The sequence below is a fragment of the Sceloporus undulatus genome, chromosome 5 (genome assembly GCF_019175285.1).
Source record: "Sceloporus undulatus isolate JIND9_A2432 ecotype Alabama chromosome 5, SceUnd_v1.1, whole genome shotgun sequence".
Lineage (NCBI taxonomy): Eukaryota > Metazoa > Chordata > Lepidosauria > Squamata > Phrynosomatidae > Sceloporus > Sceloporus undulatus.
In genome coordinates, this window is record NC_056526.1 from 35,232,903 (window position 1) to 35,246,298 (window position 13,396).

At 38.6% G+C, this 13,396-nt stretch overlaps 1 protein-coding gene across 1 annotated transcript in view; it reads right to left on the minus strand.

The window, feature by feature from the left end:
• SOX10 (SRY-box transcription factor 10) overlaps positions 1–12,624 on the minus strand; it is a 33,324-nt gene extending 20,700 nt beyond the window's left edge. Inside the window, exons 1-2 of the mRNA XM_042466451.1 lie at positions 12,478–12,624; positions 11,044–11,497 (exon numbers count right to left, since the gene is read on the minus strand). Coding sequence (XP_042322385.1) covers positions 11,044–11,453 — 410 coding nt within the window. The 5' untranslated portion in view covers positions 11,454–11,497; positions 12,478–12,624. The remainder of the gene's footprint in view (positions 1–11,043; positions 11,498–12,477) is intronic.
• Positions 12,625–13,396: the final 772 nt, after the last annotated feature.

Here is a 13,396-nt window from a genome sequence, read left to right on the forward strand (position 1 = left end):
CCCTAAGGCTGCTATAATTGGGTATTGGGATAATATCATTGGGATTTCTTGGCAGAATTGGTTCAAAAGGGTTTTACTCTTGCCTTTCTTTGAAGCTGAGAGAGTGTGACTTGCCCAGGGTCACTCAGTGGGTTTCCATGGCCAAGCAGGGATTTAAATCCTGGTCTCCCAGAGTCTTAATCCAACACTCAAACCCCTAAGACACGCTAGTGTTCAATTATTTCATTACCACTAGACAATCTAATGTTAAGAAGGGAACCCTGTCTGGAGTAATTTAATCGATTTGTGTAGTGCCTTTCATAACATTTTCCTCTTGGCAAGTTTACAATGCTGATATTTCTAACTTGTCAAAGTCAACAGGTAAACTTTGTCAAGAATCGGGCATGATCCAAATACATGTGACTTATCTACCTAGTAGAAATGAAACAAGCTGGAGCTGGTCAGTGCTAGGGTTCAGTGCATAAAAGCCATTCTGAGAAAGATTAGATATAAATGCCACCAATGATAATGTCCTCTGTAGCCCAAAACCTTCTATGGGGTACTTCCCAGCATGATATGAGGAAGCAGAGGAATACAACTAAAAGCAAAGTAATTAGAATGATTAATTGCAGCATACAAAAGAAGCTGAGTAGTTACCACTGCAGATGTTACCACACAGGCTAAATCACTTCAAGCTGTCCCCTTATACAACAAATCTCTTTTAAAAATCTGAGTCACACTTTAAGGGAAAAGCACCCAATAACCCAGTGGGAGATTCACCATGAAACCAGATAAGGGCCGACTGATGTCTCCCAGAGGTGTGGTTTCATAATGAATTCTGGATGGGATGGACAGAGGTTGAGCGTACTTCACACACATTTGTTTTCCCACGCTAGCAACCTTATCTGTGCCGATGCACTTGATTTTAGTAACAGTATGCAACCTGTTCTCCTACACTGCCAGCTCACAGCACTGCTACATCTTGGTAAAACAGGAGCAAAAACATAAAGGCAAAGCATGCAAAAAAGGGAAAGGTTTTTGAACATGCATCCATGCAACCAACAAATGGCAATTCTATGTCACTTTTTTTTTCTTGAAGCCTGTATAGCAAATTATAGGTAACTGCAAATTATGCAATCGCATGTCAGGACAAAGAGATTTTGCAGTACCTTTGAGACTAATTGAAAAATAGAAATTGATAGTATGAGCTTTTGTAGACTTAAGCCTACTTTCTCAAATGCATCTTAGGAAGTAGGCTCAATTCTATGAAAGCTCATGCTACCAAATTTTGTTTTTCAGATAGTCTCAAAGGCATTGCAAGATTCCTTTGCATTATCCAGACTAATACGGTGATGTCTTTGTTCAATATACCAGGACAGTACACATCGGTCAGGCAATACAGACACACTGCATGTTCTTCTCACATAAAAATATACACATAAACTATGTGCATACAGTTTCCTAAATAAAATATATGTTGTCTAAGAAATTAATTTAGTATGAAATCATTGGCCCTTGGTTTTCAGAATCAGTGTGGTTCCATGCCGGAAGAGACCCAATAAAACTCAGCTGAGCTGCTGAACTACTCTGTGTATATGAAAGCAGGAATAGTGAAAAAGGACCTCTTGGGCAATTGTTAGCACATGATCTGTAAAATGGAAATATTAAAGACAATGACCTAAATCCAGTTATTAGGCCCAAACTGCGTAGACCCACTGCATTAACAGAACTTATATTTGGTTTACCAAATTCCCATTGATTCAAAGTTATCTACTCTAGTTGAAACTAATAACATACGTGTAAAAAGGGGGATATCCATGATATATTATGTAAAGTACAAAGTGATAAGGGCTCCCAAACCCTAAAGGCACCAGATCCTGTCTGATCTTGGAAGCGAAGCAGGGTCAGCACTGGTTAGTACTTGGATGGGAAATCACACCAGGTGCTGTATGCTATATTTCAGAGCAGGAAACTGACCAAACCAGTCTGAATATTCTTCCTTTAAAAAAAAAAAAACTTATAAAATTCAAGAAGCCACCTTATATCAACAGGCAACTTGAAAGTACATACATGCACCAAGAAAGAAAGAAAGAATCTATAATCTTTAAAATAAAACTTAAATGCTGTTAAGTGCTCCCTTTTTTTTCTTTTAAAGTGTGCAACCACAGGACAGAAGGAGTAAGTTGAACAAAATGTACTAACTGCACAATGGCAATTGTAGGCATACTTTGGGTTAGGAGAAGAGAAGCAAGGAGGGTTCATAGTTTGCAAAAGCAATTTCTTTGAATTTGCTGTCAACAAACCAGACATATCAGTTCTGATTGTTAAGCCTATCACTTTCACCATACTTGTTTCTGTATAGGGACTTAAATAGTCTTAAATCTCTTTTTCTTTCTTGTACTTTTAAGTCAAGACTGGAGATGTTGCTTCTGATTCTGGCAGATGTTATTCAAAAAGCAATGTTTCCAGTCTGGGCTGGCTTAAAAGTAGATGGAATGGTCATCCAAAACTTGACAAAACTCTGCTTGCTTTTAATGTAGAAAAGTTGCATTTTGCATTTTGGCCAAATGCATCTCACATTCACAATTAAAATGCCCTGTACGAAAAAACAACAGGGTGAGATTCAAAACATTAACCATGGGGGGGGGGGGGGTTGGAGCTATTGATCCAAATTTAACTCTGCCTGTACAATACAGGGCAATTTTCATGATTTTACATGAAATTCCCCTCCCCTTCTGTCACTCCCTTTTCTTCTCCTTACTTTAAAATACATTTGTAGTTGGTCCAATCTACAAAAAGAAAAGCATAGCTCACCAACTGAAGACCGTCAATTGAAATGGCCTTCAACCATTTAAATCTATGTAAACTTGCTATCCTTTACCCTGTCCATCTCAAGTGGACCAAAGGAACAATGTGGGAATGATCCACCTAATACCATTCTGCTGTGCAGCCCCTATTCATTCTAAATGAGACTTGTACAAGAATCCCACCAAAACTCAGAGAAAGGAGTGCTGAAGCTAATTTTTCCTGTTTGTGTGTCTCTCGGGTCAGATCAGAAAATGATCTTGATTCCAAAGTAGTATTTGAGGGCTCAAATACTGCTGTACTGTATTGGAACTTCACAGCAGAATTACCAAGTAAAACCACATTTCAGTTTTTCAGTTAGAGGGCAAAGTGACAGAAAGAGAGAGAGAGAAGTCTGAAGTGTATTTTAAGGTAATATTTATTTTAAAATATTTCTGCTGATTTTGAAGTGTTGGCAGCGGGGTATTGAAAAAATGAAGAAAACGTGTACAGCCGTGTTAGCGGGGAGAGACACAAGGAAGTCTCTGTTAGCAAAAGCAAATAAGGCAAAGCAAATAAAGACATAAATCAGATTTTAAAAATAAATAAATAAAAAAGAAGGCAGCCATGTTGATTTGGCCCACAGGTCACTGTCATGTGAGCCAGCAGGAAATGTTGTAACTGCTCTTCTGAAGCTAGAAGGAGATTGCCCTACCATTAGGCAAAAGACAGTGGATGCCTTAGGCAGCAGATGTCTGGGAGTGGATATGGGGAGAAACACCAAATGCCAAAGGACAGAGTTATGTGCAGCACATGGCTTGCTGTGTGCTTCCAAAGCATGCCTCTTGCCCTCAGGTGGAGTAGAGAATGCAGCTCCACTGCCAGTTTTAGTCTGGTTAACTGTCCATGGAATTGGAGCACCACCTTGCACTTCAACTTAGGACTGATAAGGTCTTCGGCCAGCACTGAGCCAGAATAATACAGCTGGTCCTCCATATCCACAGATTCTTCGTCCATGGATTCAACCATCTATGGCTTGAAAATATTCAAAAAATATATATATCAATTCCAAAAAGCGAACCTTGATTTTGCCATTTTATATAAGAGACACCATTTTACTACCCCACTGTATATAAAGGGACTTGAGCATCCATGGATCTTGGTACCCACAAAGGGCAGGGGGTCCAAGAACCCACTGTACGGCAAAAAGTAAATATTGGTTATATGCTATTTTATATAACGGACACCATTTCACTAGCTATTCTATTTAATGGAACTTGAGCATCCATGGATTTTGGTATCCCCGAAGGTCCTGGAACCAAACCCCAGCAGATTCCAAGAGCCCACTGTAGCAAGAATAAGAATAAGAAGAATAGCCATATTAGTCTGGAAATCCAGTATGCTACAAATCTTGTAGCACCTTCGTGATTAACTGCAAGAAAGAAGCTAGTAGCATGAGCTTTCGTAGACACAGACTCAAGCCTGCAAAAGGTCATGCTACCAGCTTCTTTCTTGCAGTTAGTTGTAAAGGTGCTACAAGATCCCTTTGCATATTTGTTTTTGTTGTTTTTGTTGTTACTATCCTGCCCTTCCCTAAATAAAAAAATAAACCAAAAACAAAAGTTACAAATATAATTAAACTATGCATAAAATTGAAACCAATTAAAATGTATAATTCTTAAAAACAACAAATCAACCAAACACAGACAGCACAGTTCTGCATTTCCCAATCTGCCAGAGATGCCAGCCTTCCAAGGCTTGCTGATTATTTTTTTTAAGTCTTAAGCAGCTTGCAGAAAGCTAGCAAGGAGGGCACCTCTCAGTTCCAGAGCCAAAGAGCAGCCTTTGAGAAAGCCGTTTCCCATTTCCCCACTAAATATATCAGATATACCTGGGAGGCTGGGAGAGAGAAGGGCCTCCTTCTCAAATTATGTAAGCATGACCAAAGCGATGATGATGATGATGATGATGATACACATATCAGAGACCACAATACTAAAAATTCAACATTATCGAGAACTCTGTCAATACATGTTACTATTCACCATGATACAGGAGACATCAGATAGTGTCCAGCTCTTTTGACTCTAGAAATCACAATTAGAAGTCCCATCCTGATTCTGATGTGTGGTGGAATCCTAAGCAAATTTACCCATAAATAAATCCCAGTGTTCAATGAACCTTATTCCCTAAACAGTGAATTGAAGCTCGATTCAGATATAACACTATAATAAGACCACTATAATAAGCCTAATAAGAATTAAATGCAACCATGAGCTGAACAAAATCTAGACCCAAAGCTATCATTGTCACTCCATTTACCATTCACTAATCTGATTAATTCTAGATGGGTTAAAAAGCCACTGGAAACAATCTGACACCATCACAGGGCTTGTAGTTACAGATGTGAATGCTATTCTCTTCTCTGAAAATAGTTGTTGTTTTTGCCTTCCTCTCTATACTGCAGAAATAGATTTATTTTAGATACTCACTTTCTTGTGGTACTTTTCATAATGTAAATTATAATTACTATTATTATTAAGCTTTATTTATAAAGCGCTGTAACTTTACACAGCGCTGCACATACGATCAGTTGAAAAATAGAACAGAATAAAATAAAATAAACTTGCCTATGGCATACGTTCTACAAAAATAATTAAACATAATACATATTAATACAAATTAACATTTAAATAATAAAATATAGCAAACAAAAAATAAAAATAAACATAGGATAACAATCATGTGATGTCTGGGAACGTTTCCCTGAACAGTTGTGGCTTTAACTCATTTTTAAAGCTGGTTAATATTTTGCATTGCTAAATCCTTACACCTTTGTAAAGGCTAAATATTTGTTAAGCTGAAAACTCCCAACAAAAAGGATTTGGGATGGTCTTTTAATGGTTTCTAGCTAATACTGCATAAGAAAGTACATGGAATAAAGACATGTATTATTTGTCTTCATTGCTACTCATTCTGTTCCTTACTTCTAATGTCCTAGCTAGGTATCTAGCCATCACACACAAATATACCTTACAGATACCAGGATAGCTGAAAACAGTTGTCTTTATTGGTATATATCATGTCAGGTTCTTGTTGCTAAACAAGTTTATAATTATATCAACAACAGAACTGGATTTTAAAATCTGTAAATGGTCAAGAAAGTCCTTCCCTCCCTCAAATGATTATTTAACAAACTTCAAAAAAGTGAAATGTGTTGTCATTTTTAAAAAATCAGTAACAAATATTAGATGCCCAGCGATAGAGGTGATTCTTTTTAAAGGTAAATGAAATATTTCAAAGTGTTCCCAAATTAGAACTGAATTAAAATAGCAGAGCCTATTTAGAAGTAAGTCAACTGATTTCTGTAGGACTCTCCTAGAGAAGTGTGGAATGTAGCTCAAACTTATCTGGAGGTAAATAATAATAATAATAATAATAATAATAATAATAGTTTGGTCTGATTTGGTATAAGGCAACTTCCATTGCTCTTAAATCAGGTAGGTATGATTACAAATAAGATCATGGCCAAGACATTTTGTGGCCCAAGGAAATATAGCAACCTTCAAAACTGCGACATAATCAGTCCTGGTGCATAGTATCCAAACCCGTACAGATTTTTCTGACATAGAAAGCAGAAAAATCCCTTAAACATCTCTCATTTTCTCCAAGGGGCAATACATTAATATACAATAACAACAATGTAGTAATATGTGACAATATACGAGAAGAACAAACATCTAAAAAGTTTTGCTATCCTTTCATAACTGTAACTGCTACTTGAAATGTCCACCTTATTCTGCCTATTGGTAGGTTTTGCACTGATCATGATTATGACTACTACTGCTATGACTGCTGGTGGTGATACTAAAAGCAGTACTAGTGGTAGTAGCAGCAGTAGGTTTACTATTGACCATGTGCATTAGTGGAATGCACATACCCACCAAAACGTTATAAATTCTGGCAAAACATTAACATGAAATAAGGTCAGTCCACAAACTTGCAGATTTCACACAAAAAACACTGTTATCCAAAAATAAGAATAAAATAAACACAAAAAAAAGATAGAATGCATACACATTCACAGCAAAATACAACCGCGTTATCTGAAATAGCTTCACATGGATTGAGAAAAATGTAGATGTGGGAAAGATGAATGAATCAATCCTAACACTTTGGCTGCGTCTGCACTGCAGATACAATGCACTTTGATACTACTTTAATTGCCATGCCTCGGGGCTATGGAATTCTTGGATTTGTAGTTTTGTGAGATATTTAGCATTATCTGTCAGAGAGCCCTGGTGCCACAACAAACTACAAATCCAAGGACTCTATAGCACTGAGCCATGGCAGTTAAAGCAGTGTCAGACTGCATTATTTCTGCAGTGCAGATACAGCTGTAGAGGTGTTGTTTGTGGTTGACATTTTATTTCAGCATTCTATTTTCTTTGAGTTGTTATACAGGAAGAAGAACTGGGAAAGGTATTTGCTGTGATAAAGAAAATAAAAATCCCCCATAGGTGCTACTTTCCCTTAGTGAAGAGATAAACTGAGGTTACTGGAAAGGATGAGTCTGGAAATTAGTGTTTTAATGTTTGTTCCTGGTTTCTTTAGTTCCATTAAAATAAGGATTCTCTGCCAGACATATCTCGGCTAAAATCAAAGAGGGAAACAGTAGAGATGAAAAACACTTTTTTGAAGTTCAGTCTATACAGTATTTTTGTGTGTTGACACAATGAAAAAAAACTTTGGGGTAAAAATGGGGTGTACCTCAGACAGTTTTAGGGAGACAACAAAGACATATTTCTGTATAGAAAGTTGCCTTATAATGAGAGGGATCAATGGTTTATTTAGCTCAGTATGGTCTGTGCTGATCAACTGATAACATCTCTCCAGGATTTCAAGTCAAAATCTTTCCTCACATGGAATTCTGAGGATCAAAACCTGGAATTTTTTTTTTTCATGCAAAGCATGTGCTCTTCTACTGAGCCATGGCCCTTGCTGAAACCACTGACTGGAGTTATTCATGAGGAAGGACACAAGGGGCATAAAGTGGAACCCTTGGCCCTACATCACATGTGTGCTGCATTGCTCCCCATAGACAAATTACTCAGCAAAGCTAATCACATGAACTCAGCCTAGCTACTTATTTAGATTCCTGGAGGGAATGATGGTTAGGGTGTGGATAGGAGAAGGACTTTGAAAACAACCAGTGTGGCCAGATCTTGAGATTTCAGTCTCTCTGTTTTGCTTATCATTCCATTTATCCCCTAAAAACCATTGGTCATGTGATAATATGAAAACTGCATCTTCCATTTTGTTGTCTTTTGTTTGAAACTATTCTTTTCAAACTCAAGTTTTCAAATAAAAGCAGAAATCCAACCCAGAGCTCATAGGATTCAGTTCAAAATGAAAGTACCATACATACTCAATTATAAGTCGACCTCATATATAAATCGAGGGCAAGGTTTGGGGCCAAAATTACGGATTTTGATATGACCCGTGGATAAGTCAAAGGTAAAACTTAGGGGCATGTAATGAAGGATATAAAGGATGAAGTGAAGTAAAACAATGCCAAAGAATTTACAAGATTCCAGCTGGCATAACTATTTGTGCACATACTAAAGGCTAGATGGATGTAGAAGGGGTCAGTGCTTCCAGGGCAGATTAAACTCTTGCCTTTCACCATATATAAAAATACAGTTCTTACATTGACCCGTAGATAAGTTGACTCAGTTTTTTCGGGTCTATTTTTTAACCTAAATTTCTAGTAACTCATTTATTTTATTCCTTCAGGCTTTATGCATATAAACTGTGCTCTATTGAAGCTGAATGCGAAAGGATATCCTTCATTGATAGAATCCACTTTTAAGGCTGATATGCATGACCTTGTTGCATTTTAGATTTTGCGGCAAGGTCCTGCACAGCTCAGTTCCCAAGCCAATAATGCAATATAGATTGCTACAAAACACGAAAAGATTGCTCAACTCAGTAAACTAAATGCTATACTGGTCACCTTTAAAAAAATGGTATGTAGTGTAATGGTTTGAGTGTTAGATTATGACTCTGGAAACCAGGGTTTGATTCCCCATTTAGCCATGGAAATCCACTGGGTGACATTTGGCAAGTCACACACTCTCAGTTCTAGAAAACCCTGTGATAGGTTCACCTTAGGGTCACCTTAAGTTGGAAACGACTTGTAGGCACACAGCAACACAACCATATAAATGTTCTAGGGGAATATTTTGCCCACAAAGCCACAATTCACATGACAAGAGAAACTAGCTACTTTCAAGCAGAAGTTTGACAAGTTATTTTTTGGACTATACATGGATGGGAAACTTTGGAAGTTGCATTTAAAAAACAACAACAATTTTTTCCCAGACATTGGTCTCAGGTGAGAAGAAGCCCCATGTCACAATCCCCAAGACACTAAGTTTACATAAAGCCACAGAATAATGCCATGACATTAACAAGTGACTTCTCCATGTCTTGCCTTAAGACTAGTTCATTTCAGCTTCCTTTTTGTAAATTCTGTTTAAGGTGTTGGGGGCAAGGGGAGAATTGTCTCCATAATAATCACTGACTTCCGAAGCATTTTTCTATAGATTTTCATGACATATTCACAACTGCACACAAGACAGCACTGTAAATGGTAATGCCCTCTATAGCATGGGGAAGTAGCCACATTTCCCCATAACTTATATAGTGCAGTTTAAATGCTGGGAAAATGTGCTATCTCGGGGGGGGGGGAGCCTCCTTAAAAGAAGATGCCCAGATCTCAAGTAGCAGATGAGTAAGATGAACAAAGCAGATGGATAACCTTCCCAATACTTAAAAGTGCAATCTTATGCATGCTTTTCAGGACAGAGTATGCCACACAGTGTTTAGTGGGACTTACTCCCAGGCAAGTGTGTATAGGAATGCAGACTTAAGAAATTTACTATATGAATTCACATATGGACATGAGTAAGGAATGTCATGTGTGTGCTTATTATTTCAGTGAATGCTGGTTTATTGCCACAACATATACAGTAATAAAGTTCTGTATATAAAAAGAAATCCAAATTCTGACAAACTGATATTCAAAAAGTAATGAATCTACTGTACAACAAAAGATCATGGTCTAATGACAACATAAGGGCCTTGTCTTTTCATTTTAGCACCTTTTTTTCACTATTCCTGTTACACAGTTCCATTATTCTTCTCCCACCCAGCACAGCCCTTTGCTATCCCAATATTTCTGTAGTGCCAGATTCCAAATGCACATCACCTTCTGACAGTCACCACTTCTATTGATACATGTAGCTAAACAACAATGGAATGGAGGACAGAACTTTTTCTCTTCCCAAACCTCCTGTCATCAGCAGTTCCCACTCTGTCATCAACATTTTGGTTAAAATACATTTAAAGAAGTTTTTGGAAAATGGTTGGTAATAGTGCAACAGCGAGGTCAAACTCCAAATGCTCCAAAGTGAACTTCCATAAATCATGAGACGGACTTAAAACCATAAATTAAAAATAAGTGTATGTCACATGTGTGCATGTCCTGCATGTCCACACATTCATGAGTGCATGCCATTTTTCTGCTCAGCCTTTAGACCATGAGAATAACATATGGAATTTCCCAATGAAGAAAGCAGATTCATATTTTAATTCAAAATTACCCCGATTTTCTCATCATGATTGTTCATTTTAGATTTAAGAATTGTCCAGAGTCATCAGTTCAATACCCAAGCACTGTCAGGTAGAGCCTCATAGATTAATGAGGGAATAAAATTTTAGCGGACAACCAAGGGTGTACAGAGAAGGAATGCAAAAGGTCTAACCTAGGAGGCAAAGTACATAGTGTTTGAAAAACCATCTCATGGGCATGCATTTTACTATCCAATGAATCAGGCCTTGGGATAGAAAAGAAGACTATACAAAATCAAAACAGCCACAACTTCGGAGCTTTAAAAATACATTTTTTTGGACCACAGCTACTGGAATCCTCACTGTCCGTGTCAGCTAGAGGATTCTGGAAGTCATGACTCAAAAAAGTCACATTTCCAAGTTCTGACTAAGTTTTATACTGGCAACATGTAACTGGCACAGAATGTTTCTTCTGTGCTTCTTTCTATTGACTGTTCCTCTTTACTTGGAACATCTCACTTGTCCACTTTTTCATGCTGCATAAAGACAAACCCAATATGTTTCCCAACCTTCTATCCCTCCATAGCATACCTCAGCTCTTCCCCTGTGTTGTATGCTTTCTTCCCACACTTCAGCCATTCTTACCTCCAGAGCTTCCCAAGGGTCTTACTAAGCTCTGCATTGTGGAGGTGAGGATACTGGTCTGCCAGCTTCCTCCGGGCAGCTTGTGCCCACACCATGAAGGCATTCATAGGCCGCTTGACATGGGGCTTGCTCTTGCTGCTTCCATTGACCCGCACAGGCATGGGCACCAGGGTCCAGTCGTAGCCGCTCAGTACCTGGCTCACTGCTTCCCGGATGCACACTGGGAACTTATCATCATCTGCTTCAGAATCCTGCTGTTCCTTTTTCACCTTCCCCATCTCACCGCTGCTGGAGTTGGTAAGGTGAGTGTTGGCATCCGATGCCATGGAAGGTCCTGGTGAAAGGCAATGGTGGTCTTCAGAACCCACAGGGCTCATCTCCACCTCGGAAAGGTCTTGATCATCTGTCATGGTTTATTCTTTGTTTTACTCCTCAGATATTTACAACTTCAAAACTGAAACCACAAGAAAAAGAAAGGAATGGAAAAAGGAAGGTGAGTGTGAATGCTGAAACTGAAAAGCACTAAAAAAGTTCCAGAAATCCAAAAGAACCAGTAAATATTTAACAAAAAAATATGGACAGGAAACATACTGCCTTACAAATCATTTTATGAGAGCTAAATCTTTTTTCATTTAATGCAAAATCTGTGATCAAAGGAGAGTGAGAGAAGATTTCAAATTAATTAGAAACTTCCAACACCTGCTGTAAAGTTCCCTAGTATGGAAATCCACTTTTGGGTGGGCATATTGGACAAAAACAAAGATCTTGGAGAGGCAAGAAGACCAGAAAGCAACTTCTACATTCTAATTTCTTCTTCTAAATTTCAGTTCCAAAGATGGCTGGAACTATCAATTTAAACTTACTTTGAGATGGAAGTCAAGAATGTTGACAGTTGTAGGAGGAATTGGTGGTTTTTAGCATTAAAGGATCCAAACACAAATGCCTTACAATTGTCTGCAGGTACATTTCACAGTCTCTCTTTAGGGCACTATGCCTTTTGAAGTAGACCAGGTAAAAGGCACTATAGAGTGGGATGGAAATGTTTTGGCTTCATATTATCTTCCTGTTTCAGTTATGCTCTAAAATTCCTTTAAAATACAACTTCTAGAAAATTCAAAGCTTCAGTTCATGGTCGCTTCCCTGTTACTTCTTATAAAGTTTCTGCTAGATACTAACCAACCTCTGGGAATCAAAAAATAAACTGGACACCATCACCTGGTGTATTTCCCCCCCTCTTTTCTTTAAATGAACTTAGCCAAATGAACCATTTGCCTTTGAAATTTGCAATTTTTGGTTCAAAGATCATTCGAGGAGAATAGCAACAGCTTCATCTGGAAAAGAAAAACTAAAGGAGAGATCTGTCAGATACTTTAAAAACAAGAGAGAGCATGAAAGAGAGGGAACGAATTACCAAGTTCAGGTAGGAAAACTTACATCGGCCGGTCTGTCGGGCAAATCCAGAGAGAACTGTAATTTGTATCCCAATAGCCTCTCTGTTCTCCTTTCACAAGCCTGGTGGCTTTCAGGAGCTGTGTGCTGAGGGAACTCTCAGACAAGTGCCATTCCTAGGGGGAGGCTTGGTTTTTCCTAATACCCTGCATCAATGTCTCTGTGACTGGCTTGCTGCTTAACACTGGGGGAGGGAAAGGCAGAGGGTGGAGCTATGAGCTCTTTATGGCCCAAATACATTCATTGTATGCAGGCAAAAGATTCCTAAGCATCCCTTTACACACACTGCATTGGAGCCCCCATCTCAAACTGACACTTGTTCAGAAAGACGTGGTGAATGGCAGACAACTTTTAATAAATTTGTCTTACACTGGGCCCTTAAACACCAGGGGCTTGTTAGTTTTATTTGTCAGGCCGCCGTGCCTCCTCCAGCATAAGATAGGTCTATGTTTATGGGTTGCTTCTTCATACATGCCTGCATGCAATGCACAACGTATGTGTGTGACAACTGTGCACTGATGCACACTTGTCAATGTACATATTTTGCAAGGCTGCTTTAGCCACCATGGACACAGCTATGTCAAATTGTCTTCATTGTAGAACACAATAAACTACTGCAAAAGGTCCAGAGGCCAATTTTCTACCCTAGAGTCCCATTTGGAACTACTCAGACTGCCAAAAAACCCCAAAACTCAAAAAGCAAAATCCAGACATATCCAGAAGTAGTACACTTTGGGTTTTGAGTAATGGTGATACTGCTGATGAAACCTGTTGCCAGTTCTGGGAGCTTCTAAGAGAGACAATTACAGTATTCCCAATTTTTTGGCCAAAAGAAGGCATTACAGGGATTATGGAGGGGTCCAGAGCAGCACACAGCCTTGGAAGCCACATGTGGCCCCAGGAC